The 14,145-nt window shown below is 50.9% G+C and overlaps 1 protein-coding gene across 3 annotated transcripts in view; it reads left to right on the top strand.

Annotated features, from left to right (window-relative positions):
• The first annotated feature begins 1,343 nt into the window (after positions 1–1,343).
• The window catches only part of LIN9 (lin-9 DREAM MuvB core complex component), a 58,736-nt gene continuing 45,934 nt past the window's right edge, over positions 1,344–14,145 (top strand). For 2 of the 3 annotated variants that reach the window (XM_039235870.1, XM_039235869.1), the window contains exons 1-4: positions 1,344–1,516; positions 8,824–8,856; positions 11,013–11,107; positions 12,356–12,460. In XM_039235870.1, coding sequence (XP_039091801.1) covers positions 1,438–1,516; positions 8,824–8,856; positions 11,013–11,107; positions 12,356–12,460 — 312 coding nt within the window. In that variant the 5' untranslated portion in view covers positions 1,344–1,437. The remainder of the gene's footprint in view (positions 1,517–8,823; positions 8,857–11,012; positions 11,108–12,355; positions 12,461–14,145) is intronic. The other variant, XM_039235871.1, reaches the window with a different exon arrangement.

Here is a 14,145-nt window from a genome sequence, read left to right as displayed (position 1 = left end):
ACAGACTCTTAACTATAGAGAACACACAATGGTCACCAGAGGGGAGGTGGTGGGGACGGGGGGGAAATAGGTGATGGGGATTAAGGCGTGCACTTGAACACCGAGTGATGTAGAGATGTGTTGAATCACTATACTGCACACCTGAAACTAATATAATACTGTATGTTCACTACAATGGAATTAAAAAAAAAAGTAATAGTAAATAAAGTTTAAGAAACAACTACAGAGAGTCCTGGGATGCCTTGTTTTCAACTTCTTAGAAGTTGAAGTTCTTAGAAGGCCCATCAGAATGTGCGTAGAAGGCACAGGAGGGGTTAAACTAGTGACCTAAGGATTATTTTCTAAAACTGAATTTTTCTCCCCGTCTGCTCACAGTCTGCTCACAGTCTGCTCCCTTCCTACCCCGGCAAGTTGCAGCACCTGGTTTCCAAGGCCCAAGATGGTGGTGACACTCCCTATTGAAAGTGGCAGCGACAGCTAACATTTGAGCCAAGATGTGTTCGGAACTAGAATGCCTTTGCATCTACCAGCTCGCTTAATCCGCAAAACAACTTTGTTATTATCTGCACTTCTCAGGGGCGACTGTGATAGCACAGAGTTTTAAGGTAAAACACAGTATTATCCACAGCCGAGGATTATATACAACTGGCAGTCAGAACCCCAAGCAGGTTTTAGGGCTCCAGAGCCCACCCTCTGAACCTCCAGGGGGACTCGTGCGGGCAGGCATCTCTCCCCTTTGGCCTGCCTGCCCCCAAGGAGCGTACCTCCCACCCCCCACCAATGAGACTGGTTTCCAGGACTGTCATCTTGTCACAGTGCCATCCATCGCCCGCATTTTTGTTCTACAACACAAATGCAAGCACGTCACCCCTATCTTTGCAAAGCCGACTTCCCCATTCTTCCAGAGTAAATCCCAGGGCTTCCTCGGCCCGGCCTCCCTGCACAGTCCTGGCCTCACCACGCCTTCACTTCTAGCTCCCGGAATTTACCTGTGTCGTCTCTCCACTACCCCTCGGGTGGCCGGGCTGGCAATGCCCTCCGCGCTCGCCGCGACACCGCCCCGCGGCGGCCCGAGCTCCCGACGTGGCCACCCGGCCGGGGCGGTCCCTCGCCGCCACCCCGCAGGCCCCTCGGGCCCGCCCCGCCGCGCCCCCCTCTGGCCGCAGCCGCAGCAGCGCCCTCGGCGGCGCCCGGGCGGGCCGGGCGGGACTCCGCCGCTTCCCCGCGCGCTCCGGCGCTGGGCCCGGCGGCGCAGCCGCCTCCGCCTCCGCCTCCCCGCCCGCCCCAGCCCGGCGCGGGCCCGCCCGGCCGCACCCCTCCCCGTCCGCCGCGGGCGGAGCCGGCCCGCCTCAGCCGGTGGAGGCGGGAGCGGTGCGGCGCCGCGGGCAGCGAGCTCCGCATTCGAACCTCCCTCGCAAAGACAGTCTCCGCCCCACAATGCACCGCGGCGGGCAGCCTTTGAAAAAGCGGCGCGGCTCGTTCAAGATGGCGGAGCTCGACCAGTTGCCTGACGAGAGTAAGTCGCGCCTCCGAGCGCCCCCCTGCCGCCCGCCGGCCGCCCGCCCCCCCCACCCCACCGCGGGCCGCGCCGGCCGGCCGTACTCTCCGCCGGGCAGGCGGGCGGGCCGGCCGCCGGCCCCGGCGCGTTCCCCCCCCCCGCCAGGCTCCCGCCGCCGTGGTGCCGCCGCGTCGCCGCCTTTGTTATGGTGTCCGTGTGTGGGTTTCTGGGCTGGTGTGGGCGCCGCGGCCGGAAACCGAACGCCCAGGGGCGGCGGCGGGGGTAGGGGGCTGGCGCCCCCCGGGCTGCACGCGGGCCCCGGGCCGGGTGGGGGAGGCGCGGCCGCGGGCCGCGGGGGCCCGTCCCAGCCGCCCGCCGCGCTCGCCCCGCGAGCTTATGTAACTCGCCCGGCCGGGGCGGCGAGGGCCCGGGGCCGGGACGGGGGCGGCCCCGGCCGGGGTGGGGTCCTGTCGCGGCTCCTGCGTTTACGGGCGCCGGGGGTCCCCCTGTCCGCCTCCCTCACCCCTCCCACCTCCTCCGGCGTGTCCACCCCTGAAAGTGTTTCCGTGTCACCGCGCTGGCCCCTTCCCCCGGGACCACAGGTGGCGGTGGCCCTTCCCCGGGGGGGGGTGGGGAACGCCCGGGCCGCCCCCATCCCGCGCGCTCCCTTGTGCCCCCGGAGTCGCGGGGGTGCCCTCCTCCGCGGCCGAGAGCATCGCGGCGCGCGCGCGCCGTGCCCTTCCTGGGATCGCCTTCCCCGCCCCTGCGACCTGGGTGCTCGCCCGCGCCCGGCGGCGACGGGCCCCGCGGGGCGCAGCGTCGTCTGAAGTCCGGGGAGAGGCGGGCATCTGAGGCGGTCCCAGAAGGATCCGGACCCCCTGCCCCGCGCGGGGCGCGCACAGGGTCCCCGCAGAGCAGAGCCCGGAGTCCCAGCCGCCTCCTTCCCCCCCCCCCACCCCCGTGCGAGCAGGAGGCCGGTGGGCACTTCTCGGAGGAGAGCGACACGCAGCTGGCGCCGTGCTCTTCGCGGGGGTCGCGGCCTCCCAACACGTTCGTTACAAAGTTTTAAAAAAAAGTACAAGTTTGTACCACCAGCGGGAGGTCGTCTGAGAAGAGTGGGTGCTTTCAGCGTGTCAGAGACCTGGAGCGCGGTGGAGACGGTCCGTGTCGCCGTGGCCGGAAGGGTGGCCGCCGGCACAGAACGGAATTTTGAATGTTATTTAATGTTCGCTCACTGCCACCTAGGCGGTCAGGGGGGTCCGGTGGTTACAGGGTCGGACAGGGCGCAAGGTCAGACCCTCCGTGAGTTCTGTTGCTGCTCGTTCGGAGAGCCCATGGATGGCGGTGGATGGCACCCCCGAATGAGGGTGGGCCTCCCCTCTCGACGTGCTACTTGTCCGAAAATCCCTCATGACACACCTGTTCATCGCGGCGCAGGAGTCACGGCCGCGACACCCGTTATTTGGAAGACTCTGGGCCTTGTGTTGCGATGAGGGGTGTTTGAAGTGGCTTTAAGTGTCATTTGGAGTATTTGCTCACCAGGGTTAAATATCGAGGACTTACTAGGGTTCTTCGCAGGGACTGGGGGCCCGTATAGGATTCGAATGCCTGCCACGGTCGCAAGCGCATTACCACCATTTATGTTCCGCTGTGACTCTCTGGCTCGCGGGGGGCACACGGGCCGCACACCTGTGTGCGCACGGGGGGACGTCTTGTTTAGCGAGACCACAGCTTGCTGAACGCAAGGGGCGCAGACTTGGTGGGTCACAGGCGTGCTGCATGTCAGGTGGATGTAGACACTTGATTTAGGCTGAATTGGGGTCTTGCTCGTGAACCTGGAGCAGAGTCTAGGAAAGTGATGGCGGGTTTCTCGGCCAGTTTGAGTCGCAGGGACTAGCTAGTGCGTTAGCCAGTGGCCAGTGTACATTATCAGTAATGACAGCTACCTTTCCTGCACTTGCTGTGACCCAGATGCCGAGGTGCGGGTTCAGTTGAGGCAAGTTCTCTCGCCCTGTGACCGTATTTTCGAGGAGATCCAGGCCTTTCCTCCCACCTACTGCCTATTTCACATCTCCTGTCCTTGTGAAATCCTCAACTTCAAGGGTTCAAGACCCGCCTCATAATCCCCCCACCCCCCGTGAGGCCCTCCCAGTGATTCCTACCTGTCACTGAAAGCTGGGGCACTTCCCTGTCCTCCATTTCCTGTATCAGGGACTTGACTACCTCTTGTAACTTTCACCTTCTCCCCGTCACCTACCCGAGCCAGGGCACCGCCTGTGCACCAGTCCCTTTGGCCTCCCATTGACGCACTGCCCATGTCACCTGCTGCTGGGGACACGGAGCCACCGGGCCTTTGGACTCTGGCCACGCCCATCTCTCTAGCCTCCTTTTGTACCACTCTTCCTCCCATCCTGTCCCCTTTTAAATTTTTTTTAAGTTTGTATAATTTTGAGTTTTCTGTCCTGTTCAGGCAAACTCAGTCTCTCTCTCTTTTTTTTAATGTTTTATTTATTTTTGAGAGAGAGAGAGATAGAGACGGGAGGGTCAGAGAGAGAGGGAGACACAGAATCCGAAGCAGGCTCCAGGCTCTGAGTTAGCTGTCAGCACAGAGCCCAACACGGGGCTCAAACTCACAAACCGTGAGATTATGACCTGAGCCGAAGTCAGACGCTTAACCAACTGAGCCACCCAGGCGCCCTACTCCTGTCCCTTTTTTTAAAAAAAATTTATTTATTTTGAGAGAGAGGGACAGAACGAGCGGGGGAGAGGCAGAGAGAGAGAAAATCCCAAGCAGGCTCTGAACTGCCAGCTCAGAGCCCAACTCAGGGCTTGAACCCAAGAACTGTGAGATCCTGATCTGAGCCAAAATCAAGAGTCACACCTTTAACCGACTGAGTCACCCAGGCGCCCCTCATCCTGTCCCTCTGAGCTAATTTGACCTTTATCATTCCCTGTACTCACCAGGCTTGCTTCTTTCCTGCAAGGCCTTTGCACACGCTCTTCTCATCCTCTGAAATGTTCTTCCTTCCCCTCACCGGCGGTCGATGTCTGTTTATCCTTCAGATCCCATTTTAAGCTTCGTTAGAAAGTTACTTTCTGTGCTCCCTGACGAGGGTACACCTTCTATGAAATCTTTGCACGCGGCCTGGAACTGCTTGCTGGAAGCTTTGCGTCTGTCAACGTGATGGGTTAGATGCTCCGGAGAGGGCCTGGGGGTCCGGTTTTCTTCCTGCTTGACTTTCTAGTTCACGCCTGACACCTGGCTTCCTTCTTGGACCCTTTCCCATGACCCGCCCCCTGAGCACAGTGGCCTCTGCCCCCCGCCCCCTGAGCACAGTGGCCTCTTCCCCCCACCCCCTGAGCACAATGGCCTCTGCCCTCTGCCCCCTGAGTACAGTGGCCTCTGCCCCCCACCTCCTGAATGTTCTAAAGTTTCTGTCTCAGGGCTTTTTGAACCTGTTATTTCTTCTGTCCAGACTCATCGCTCTGACCTCCTGCTCTCGCAAGACTGGTCCTTTCTAGATGTTCCTTCCTCAGAGAAGGGAGCAGTGTGGCATACCCTCCCATACACACACATACACACCTCCTTTGTTTCCTTTACTACAACTGCACGCATCGTTATTATTTCGTCCACTTGTTTCTTGTGGGTCTCTTCCCACCAGAGTGCAAGCTCGCTGAGGGCAGAGGCATTGGCTCTTCCTTCTTCTTCTTCTTTTTTTTTTTTATATATTTTTATTTATTTCTAGGAGAGAGAGAGAGACATAACGTGAGCAGGGGAGGGTCAGAGAGAGAGGGAGATACAGACTCTGAAATGGGCTCCAGGCTCTGAGCTGGCAGCCAGCACAGAGCCCGATGCAGGGCTTGAACCCATGAACCACGAGATCATGACCTAAGCGAAAGTCGGACGCTTAACCGACTAAGCCACCCAGGCATCCCTGCTCTTCCTTCTTCTTGTGGGTCTCTTCCCACCAGAGTGCAAGCTCACTGAGGGCAGAGGCATCGGCTCTTCCTTCAGCGGGTCCCAGCCCCTGAATAGTGCTGCCGTAGGCATCTGGTGACTACTGGGTTGGATGAACGAATGAAAATGTACAGCACGTATCCTAACCTGCGTTCACCTGCTGTAAAATCCATGTGCTTAGCCCAGAAGTGTTTTTTCCATTGATCAAAGCAATACTGACAATAAGCATGATCTAAAAAATTAGCTGTGTGTGTGCTGTGTGCGTTGTTCTCTGAACACCTTTACACATGGTAGCTTGTTTAATTCCTGCTTCACAAGTGAAGCAGCAGCAGCACAGAGAAGTTCAGTAAATTGCTTAAGGTAACACAGCAAAAATGTGGCAGAACCGAGATGCAAACACAGCCAGTCTCGATGTGTGCCCTTAACCATTACACAATACAGCCTCTCAAAAAAGGGGGGAAAAGGCTAAAAGTGGTAGGTCAGAGTTCCTAGGGCAGAGCCTTGCCTTCATGGAGCAGAATGGAGCACCTCTTCCTTCAGATCTCTGCTCAGATGTCACCTGACTGATCATGAGCACCTTAGAGAAACAGGGTCTTCCCTCTCCCACCCCTGCCCCCCTCCCCCCACTGATGTATTTGTGTATCTCCCCTCCCTCAAATGTAGACTCCATGTGAGGGGGGACCCTGTCTGCTCTGCACTGCTGCCGTACCCCAGCGCCTAGCGCAGGGACTGGGGCGCGGCCAGCACTCGGTGCATCCACCGGGTGAGGGGATGCTCACTCCTTTTTCTGAAGATGGCCATGTTCTCTTGGTAGCTCCGCGCCCTGGCCACCGGCTGCCTCCCAGTCGTGCACCATGTGAGGCTTTGAGCTCCACTGTGTGGCCTCTCCCCCCCTCCCCCACCTCCCCCTACGCGTCCACTTCCGCCGCCGTTAACCCCGTGTGCTGTTTGGAGCCTCCTAAGGTGTCTTATTACCCTTTCTGCACACGCAGGCAGAGAGCAGAGTGAGAGCCAGAGGACTGTCGAGGGCCTGTCTGTTTCTACGAGCCCCTCTCCTGCCTGCGGAGGAGAGGTCAGCTAAGTTAGGACCCTGAGATGCATACAGATGCTTAGTAGCCAAGAACTGCAGTCAGTACCCGATCCGTGGCTTCTTCTCATTTTATGTCTGTGGTCTCTTAACCCAAGTTATAAACCGGGGCTGCTTCCGCGACACAGCGAGGAGGACAAATCTGCCTTCTCAGGTTTTTTTACCTAGTTCATATTCCTCTTTCTTTATCCCTTGACGTCATCCTTCATTTGTTTTTGTGTTTTAGGAAATGCTATAATACAGGGCACCTGGGGGGCTCAGTCGTTTGGGCATCCGACTTCGACTCAGGTCACAGTTCGTGGGTTCGAGCCCCGCGTCGGGCTCTGTGCTGACAGCTCAGAGCCTGGAGCCTGCTTCGGGTTCTTTGTCTCCCTCTCTCTCTGACCCTCCCCTGTTCACGCTGTGTCTCTCTCTCAGAAATAAATAAAACATTTTAAAATTTTTTTTAAAAAAGGAAATTCCGTAATGGATTGGCTCCTTAAAGAGGTTTATACACATTTTGAGCATGCCGTTTAAAGTTTTGTCTTTTCTCAGTGCAGGTGAATGACCAAACTTCCAAATGATGTAACTACCTCCTGATGTTAGATTATATTCTATCAAACGTAAATGGATGTCGCGGTAGCAGGGAAGAGAAGTAGCTGGTTCTAGAATAAAACAAATTTAAAAGTGAGGAATGATACATAACTATTTGACTATAGTAACGGGGGAAAAAAGGTGTTCTCAACAGGTTTTTTTTTTTTTTTTAAGTTAAAAGAGGAAGTTTTTGCTCATTCAGAATTCTGTGAAATATTTCTATTCTGGAGCGTAGAAAGGTTTTTTTTTTCCTATTTTTAAAAAGGGAGAGAACATTGATATTTAACATTGTATTAACATTGTATTAGTTTCAGGCACACAACATAAAGGTTTGATACATGTGAAGTGACTGCTTCTCGGTGAACATCTGCCACCACCGTGGTTACAGTTTTTTCTCTTACACTGAACACTTTTAAGATCTGCTTTATTAGCAAGTTCACGTGTACAGTATGGAGTTGTGAACTCTGGGCGCTGCGCCGTGCGTCACGTCTCCGGGGTTTACTTTTCTTGTAGCCAAGGTGTGTGCCTTTTGACCACTTTGACCCATTTTGCCCACGCCCCAGCCCCCACTTTCGGCAATCACCAGTCTGTTCTCTGTGTCTGTGAGTTCAGGTTTGATGTTTTTTGTATGTTTGTTTTTAATTGTTTTTGATGTTTATTTTTGAGAGCGGGGGAGGGCCAGAGAGAGAGGGGACACAGCATCTGAAGCAGGATCCAGGCCCTGAACTGTCAGCACAGAGCCCAACCCGGGGCTCGAACCTACAAACTGCGAGATCGTGACCTGAGCCAAAGTCAGACACTCAACTGACTGAGCGCCCCAGGCGCCCCCTAGTATTTTTTAGATGACCTGGACTTCCTGGCAGTGTCTGTGTCCAGTTCTGAGACTTTCAGGGTAGCGCTTTCCCTGTCTCATGAACACATACTTTCCTGTGGTCTCCGCGACAGCCATCAGAGCGACAGCGCCCTGCGGACCTTTATTAACAGACAGATTCTCTGTGGTCATTCGCATACACACTATGGCGCGTTTTCATCAGAGAGCCCTCTGGCTGTGTGTCAGCGTCCCTCAGCTGCTCTGACTCCGGCTGGGGGTGGGGGGTGTCCTCTCAACTCCCAAGGGACCAGTCCCCTGGGTCCTTTTCAACTTCTCTTTTCTCCCCTCCACCACCGCTTCCCATCTTCGCTTCCGTACATGGCCGTTTCTTTCTCCTTTTCTCCTCGGGCACCAGGACGCCCCTGGGTGAGGATCCAAAGTCCCTTCTTTGTGGATCTTCCCTGCCTTCCCTCCCTCAGCGCATACAGCTTCCGTGAGACTCCCAGGGAGCTCTCTCCAGCTCGTCCCTGCTTTGTCTGAGGTCCTGCCCGCAGCTGGAATGGCCCACTGGTTCTTTCTTTCTGTCTTTTTTTTTTCTTTTAATGTTTAGTTATTTTTGAGAGAGAGAGAGAGAGTGGGAAAGGAGGAGGGACAGAGAAGAGAGTCCCGACTCAGGGTTCGATCCCACAAACCATGAGATCATGACCTGAGCTGAAATCAAAAGTCAGCCGACTGAGCCCTCAGGCACTCCCCGCTCTGGTTATCTCTGGTTGTGCACCCCACTGCCACTTCACTCTTGACACCCCTAAAACTAGAAGGGCCACTTGCACCCCGTAAGCCATGCTCTGTTTCTCTCACGTTGATTTGGAAATAATACTGATTTGTTTTCATTGCAGGCTCTTCAGCAAAAGCACTGGTCAGTTTAAAAGGTAAGATCATAGCACAGTTCTTCAGGCACAGCAGAAACTAGAAATTTAATTCATTAAAGTAAGGTGGATAGAATGTTTCTCTTTTCTTTCTAAATTAGCCTTCATTCTAGGTTTTTAATATTGGTTTTCACTGATGATAATTTTAAACTCATAGACTGTTATAGGAGAATTGGTCCTTGGTGGTTGGAAATTATTAAGAAATTTTTCCCCCAGGGCACCTGGCTGGCTCAGCTGGTCGAGCATGCGACTCTTGATTTCAGGGTTGTGAGTTCAAGCCCCCGCATTGGGTGTAGAGATTCTTTAAGAATAATAAAGTCTTAAAAGAAACAACAACAGAAAAAGTTTCCCTAGAATTATTGATTAAAGAACTTTATTTTTTTCTTTAATTTAGAGGTAACCTCTACCTCCAACATGGGCCTGGGACTTATGACCCCCAGATCAAGAATCACACACTCTACCGACTGAGCCAGCCAGGTGCCCAAACCCCAAGAACTTTTTAACTAAACATTCCAGATATCTTAGTAGAGTGAAAGCATTTTTTAATTAAGTTTTTAAAAAATGTTTATTTTTGAGAGAGAGTTTGTGAGTGGGGGAGGGACAGAGAGAGGGAGACTGAGAATCCAAAGCAGACTCTGAGCTGTGAGCACAAAGCCCGACGTGGGGCTCAAACCCACAAACTGTGAGGTCATGACCCGAGCCAAAGTCGGACACTCAACTGATTGAGCCACCCAGGCACCCCTAGAATGAAAGCATTTTATTAAGCAGCTGTGCTCAGCCATATTTTTGCATGAGTTTATTTTTCAAGAATCTTGCCTTATATGTAATAATACAAGTCTCTTGAAATAAAAGAACGATAGTACTTTTCTCAGAAAAAAAATTATACGTGTTCCTTGGCTCTTTCTGCATGAATGTTAGGCCACCCTCTTACTGTAGTTTGTTTTGAGATTTTGCTGGATCAGGATTCTACCGGGTAAGTAAATCCTGAACCATGCTCTGCTCAAAGGTTCTTTAGTACTTTGAGTTTTTAGAGCTACTGTGTTGTGCTTTAATTGGTGGTTTACCAAATTGAGTCCCGGCTTGAGAACATTATCTCCACGACGGCCCTACTGTGTTTGCCTGGGAGGGTCGGCCCCACTCCTCCTTTTTTTTTTTTTTAATTTTTTTTTTTTAATGTTTTATTTATTTCTAGGAGAGAGAGAGACAGCATGAGCAGGGGAGGGTCAGAGAGAGAGGGAGTCACAGATTGAAACAGGCTCCAGGCTCTGAGCCGTCAGTCAGCACAGAGCCCGACGCGGGGCTCGAACCCGCGAACCGCGAGATCATGACCTAAGCGAAAGTCGGACGCTTAACCGACTAAGCCACTCAGGCGCCCCAACCCACTCCTCCTTTCTTGTGCTTCTTAAAATGTACATCTGAAAAAGTATTCCTTTGTTCTTTTTCTGCCAGTATTAAAACCGTTTGTCTTTAAAAAAAAAATACATATACAAGTGATCTATTTCTTACAGAAAACAATTAGAAAATGCTGATGAGCAGCTAGAAGGAAATAAAAACCACTGTCTTGTGTATATTCATCCTCGTTTTCTGTGTCTTTATATAAACATCTCCTTTTTTACAAAAGTTAAACTCGCCCTCTTGATTTTCATCATATCCCTAATCAGTTACCTGATTGGATTGTTTCTGGTTGCATACAGCTTTGAAGACATTTGTTTGAATCAAGGAAAACAGAAACACCCACACATTTTATTTTTGTATATCCAGGGTTTCACATCTTGAAGCAGGAAACATTTAGAAATATACTCTAAATTCAAGGTTAGAAGCTTTTCCCATTTCTCCGTTGCCCTGTTTTCAATCAGATTATGCTTATTCTTAGCAAATTAGAAGGAAGGCATTACTAAAAACACAAAGAAAGAAACCACACATATTTTACTATGAAATTTAATACTTTCAAGACACAGTGCATTGTCAAATTATGTAGTGTTTGACAAAAAAAATACAGAAGAGATTTTTTTCATTTGTAATAAACCAAGATTACTGTGATCAGTATATTTTGTCCATTTTGGTAAATATTTCAGATATATTGCTGTTAATAAAAAGGCAATGTTTGTAGTATACATCCTTCGAACTTAAATCTTATTAGTAATAATTACTTATTACAGAGGGAAGCTTATCTAACACACGGAATGAAAAGTACAGCTCTTTACAAAAAACACCTGTTTGGAAAGGCAGGAACACGGGGCCTGCTGTGGAAATGGTAAGGAATTAGTGTTTCTTACTCTTTAGAATATGATAGCTCACTTTTCTGTACTATTGTCACGTGCAGATGACAGTACGAGTTTTCCAGGGGTTTCCCCATCCCCAAGCATTTGAGGCTTTAAGTGTCATTGAGTGGTACACAGTCATACTCAGTCCGTAACCTTTGAGAATGTAGTCATCAATGGGCATTGGTTAAGCCATTGCAGTCTCTTTAAATAGGCCAGACTAAAAACAAACAAAAAACCACACACACCAACTTCTGACCACTCCGAATCATGCTTTACTTCAAATATAAAAAATGTCACCTGGTTCTGCTCTCTGCAAAAAGATACATAAGTAAGTGGTAAGATCTCAAAACCTCATGCAGGTCAAGGGTGAGTACAGATAGGGTAGAAGGGACTTCCTGTCAGGGCTATGGAGTATTCAGACTGTCGGTGGGTTTAACTTCAAAGCCCAGCACCTCTGGCCTTGACCCTGTTGGTTGCTGGCCATAGGCTGCTTACCCTCCATGCCCACCCCCCTTCCAGCTATGCGAGAGGCTCCGTGTCTGGTGCTGGGGAAGGAGTTGAAACAGGATGTGGCTATCGTCGCGGTATTACTTCTGCTGTCCTTCTCTGTCTCTGAGGCCTCTGAACCGAGGGCAGACTGTCAGATCGTTCCTATCACAGACGCTTCAACGTATGATGGCCTTTGGGTACTTACCCCAGTGAGCTCTGGTTCCGAGCTCTTGTTCTGTGGCCAGTCCTACAGGCACTTACCAGACAGCTGCGATAGGAGCCTCGTGCTTTTAGTCACAGATGGAAGTTCGGCTCCCGCGTCTTGACAGAGCGCCTAGTGTTGTTATACACTTCAGTTGGCTCTCTCGAGGGATCTGGTAACTCTGTCCAGCCCAGCCCTCTGCCACAGACACATCGCGTGACACCCTCACCACCCACAGTCCAAGCACTGACATAATGAGGACTGCAGTTTCCAGAACTTACTTTCCTCTCGCACCATTCGAGGCTGCTCAGGGTACTTGGGTTCCGATTTTACTCATCGGCGAGGTGTTTGAGTTATCGACAGATTGCCTAAGTACGTAGTTCACTCCTATGTAAATTGAAGATCAGTGACATTGACTTTGTGCGCTTGTATCCCCTGCACGCCATCCTGCCAGCCTCAGTGGGATCTCCCAGGTACAGAATTCGGTTGTAGAACACAAATGGGAAGTGTCTGGTCTTTGTATTAAATAAACAAATTTCTATCCTAGCCTTTCAGAAACTCAAAGCGAAGTCGACTCTTTTCTGACGAAGACGACAGACAAATAAATACCAGGTCGCCTAAAAGAAACCAGAGAGTGGCGATGGTCCCACAGGTGCGTGTGACGCAAGCATTTTTTCCCAGGGAACGAAGTGAGCACAAGGGCTCACGTGATAAGGTTCATTTTTATTATTCGTTTCCTCTTGAGTAACAACTTCTTCTTAAATCAGTGCTCCAACTCCGCTCCTCTATTCGTGACCTAGAAAGGCCAGGATTTAATTGGTGGCCTTTTCCCCGGAGCGGAAAGCCAGACCTGTCTCACAAGTGCACGCTTTGAAGCATGGAGAAGAGAGCAGACTTACAGCAGATGGACTTGGCAATAGGGAGTCCATTCCGAGTTTTGTGTGGAAATGAGTGGGGGGTGGGGGAGGGACCTTTTACTTAATGACAGGAAAGTATGGTTTTCGTGGTTTTTTTTTTTTTTAACGTTTATTTTTGAGAGAGAGCACTCACGGGCAAGGGGCAGAGAGAGAAAGAGAGAATGAATCCCAAGCAGGCTCCACACTGTCCGCTCAAAGGCCAACATGGGGCTCGATCTCACAAACCGTGAGATCATGACCTGAGCTGAAACCAAGAGTCAGGTGATAAACCGACTGAGCCCCCCGGGTGCCCCAAAAAGTTAACTTTCTGAAGTACGATATCCTATCCGGAATTGGATTCGGGACAGGAAAAGGACATTGGTGGAAGAAGCATAGAAATCCACAGGAAGTCTGCAGTGTGGTTAATACTGTTGTGGCACTATTAACATCTTCATGTTGGCACGCCGTGGGTATGTGAGGGGTTAACATCAGGGAAGCGGGGCGAACGGCACGTCTTTGCAACTTTTCTAGGAATTTACAGTTTTTCCCAAAGTTGATTTTTACCTCTACCAAGTCTCTAAATCCATTTCCCTCATTGACTAGTAACCGCTGTAATTAGTTTGATTTATACTTTTTGATCTTTATAGGGCTTCTCTAAAACTTTAAATGGGTATTCATAGAAGATACGTGGTATTCTTTAATGTCTGTGGTTTTAACTTTGTATTTGTGATCTTTTCTTTTTTTTTTTTTTTAACTTTCTTGATGTTTTATTTCTGAGAGAGAGAGAGAGCGTGGGCAGGCGAGGGTCAGAGAGAGAGGGAGACAGAATCAGAAGCAGGCTCCAGGCTCTGAGCTGTCAGGACAGAGCCCGACACGGAGCTCGAACCCACAAACCTTGAGATCATGACCTGAGCCGAAGTTGGACGCTTAGCCGACTGAGCCACTCAGGCACCCCGTGTGGTCTTATTTTCATGATGACACATAGTGCATCGTTCTGTAATTTAGTTTTTCATTTAAAAAGTCTGTTTCGAGGGTGCGTAGGTAGCTCAGTCAGTTAAGCATCTGACCTTGGCTCAGTTCATGCTCTCCCAGTTGGCGAACTCGAGCCCCCTCACTGGCTCGCTGCTGACAGCGCTAGAGCCTGCTTTGGATCCTCTGACCTCCCTCTCTGTTTTCCCCTCCTTCCATGCTCTCAGCCGTTCTCTCTCTGAAAAATAAACAAAAAAAAATTAAGTCTGTTACTGAGGTCTGGCTATGCTGATTGATTGAGGTAGATGGTAGATAGACTTCAATGTTTTGTTTCTTTTTACTGTTACATATTTTTCAGCCTTAGTTTATACATTCCCTGACTTATGGGCATTTAATTGGTTTCTAGATGTTTTTTTTTTTTTTTTTTTTTTTTTTTTTTTTTTTTTTTTTTTTTTTTTTTTTTTTTTTTTTT

Source organism: Hyaena hyaena, unplaced genomic scaffold (genome assembly GCF_003009895.1).
Source record: "Hyaena hyaena isolate Hyena2069 unplaced genomic scaffold, ASM300989v1 scaffold_103, whole genome shotgun sequence".
Lineage (NCBI taxonomy): Eukaryota > Metazoa > Chordata > Mammalia > Carnivora > Hyaenidae > Hyaena > Hyaena hyaena.
Note: the sequence above shows the minus strand (reverse complement) of the source record. Positions and strands in the feature narration are given on the sequence as shown.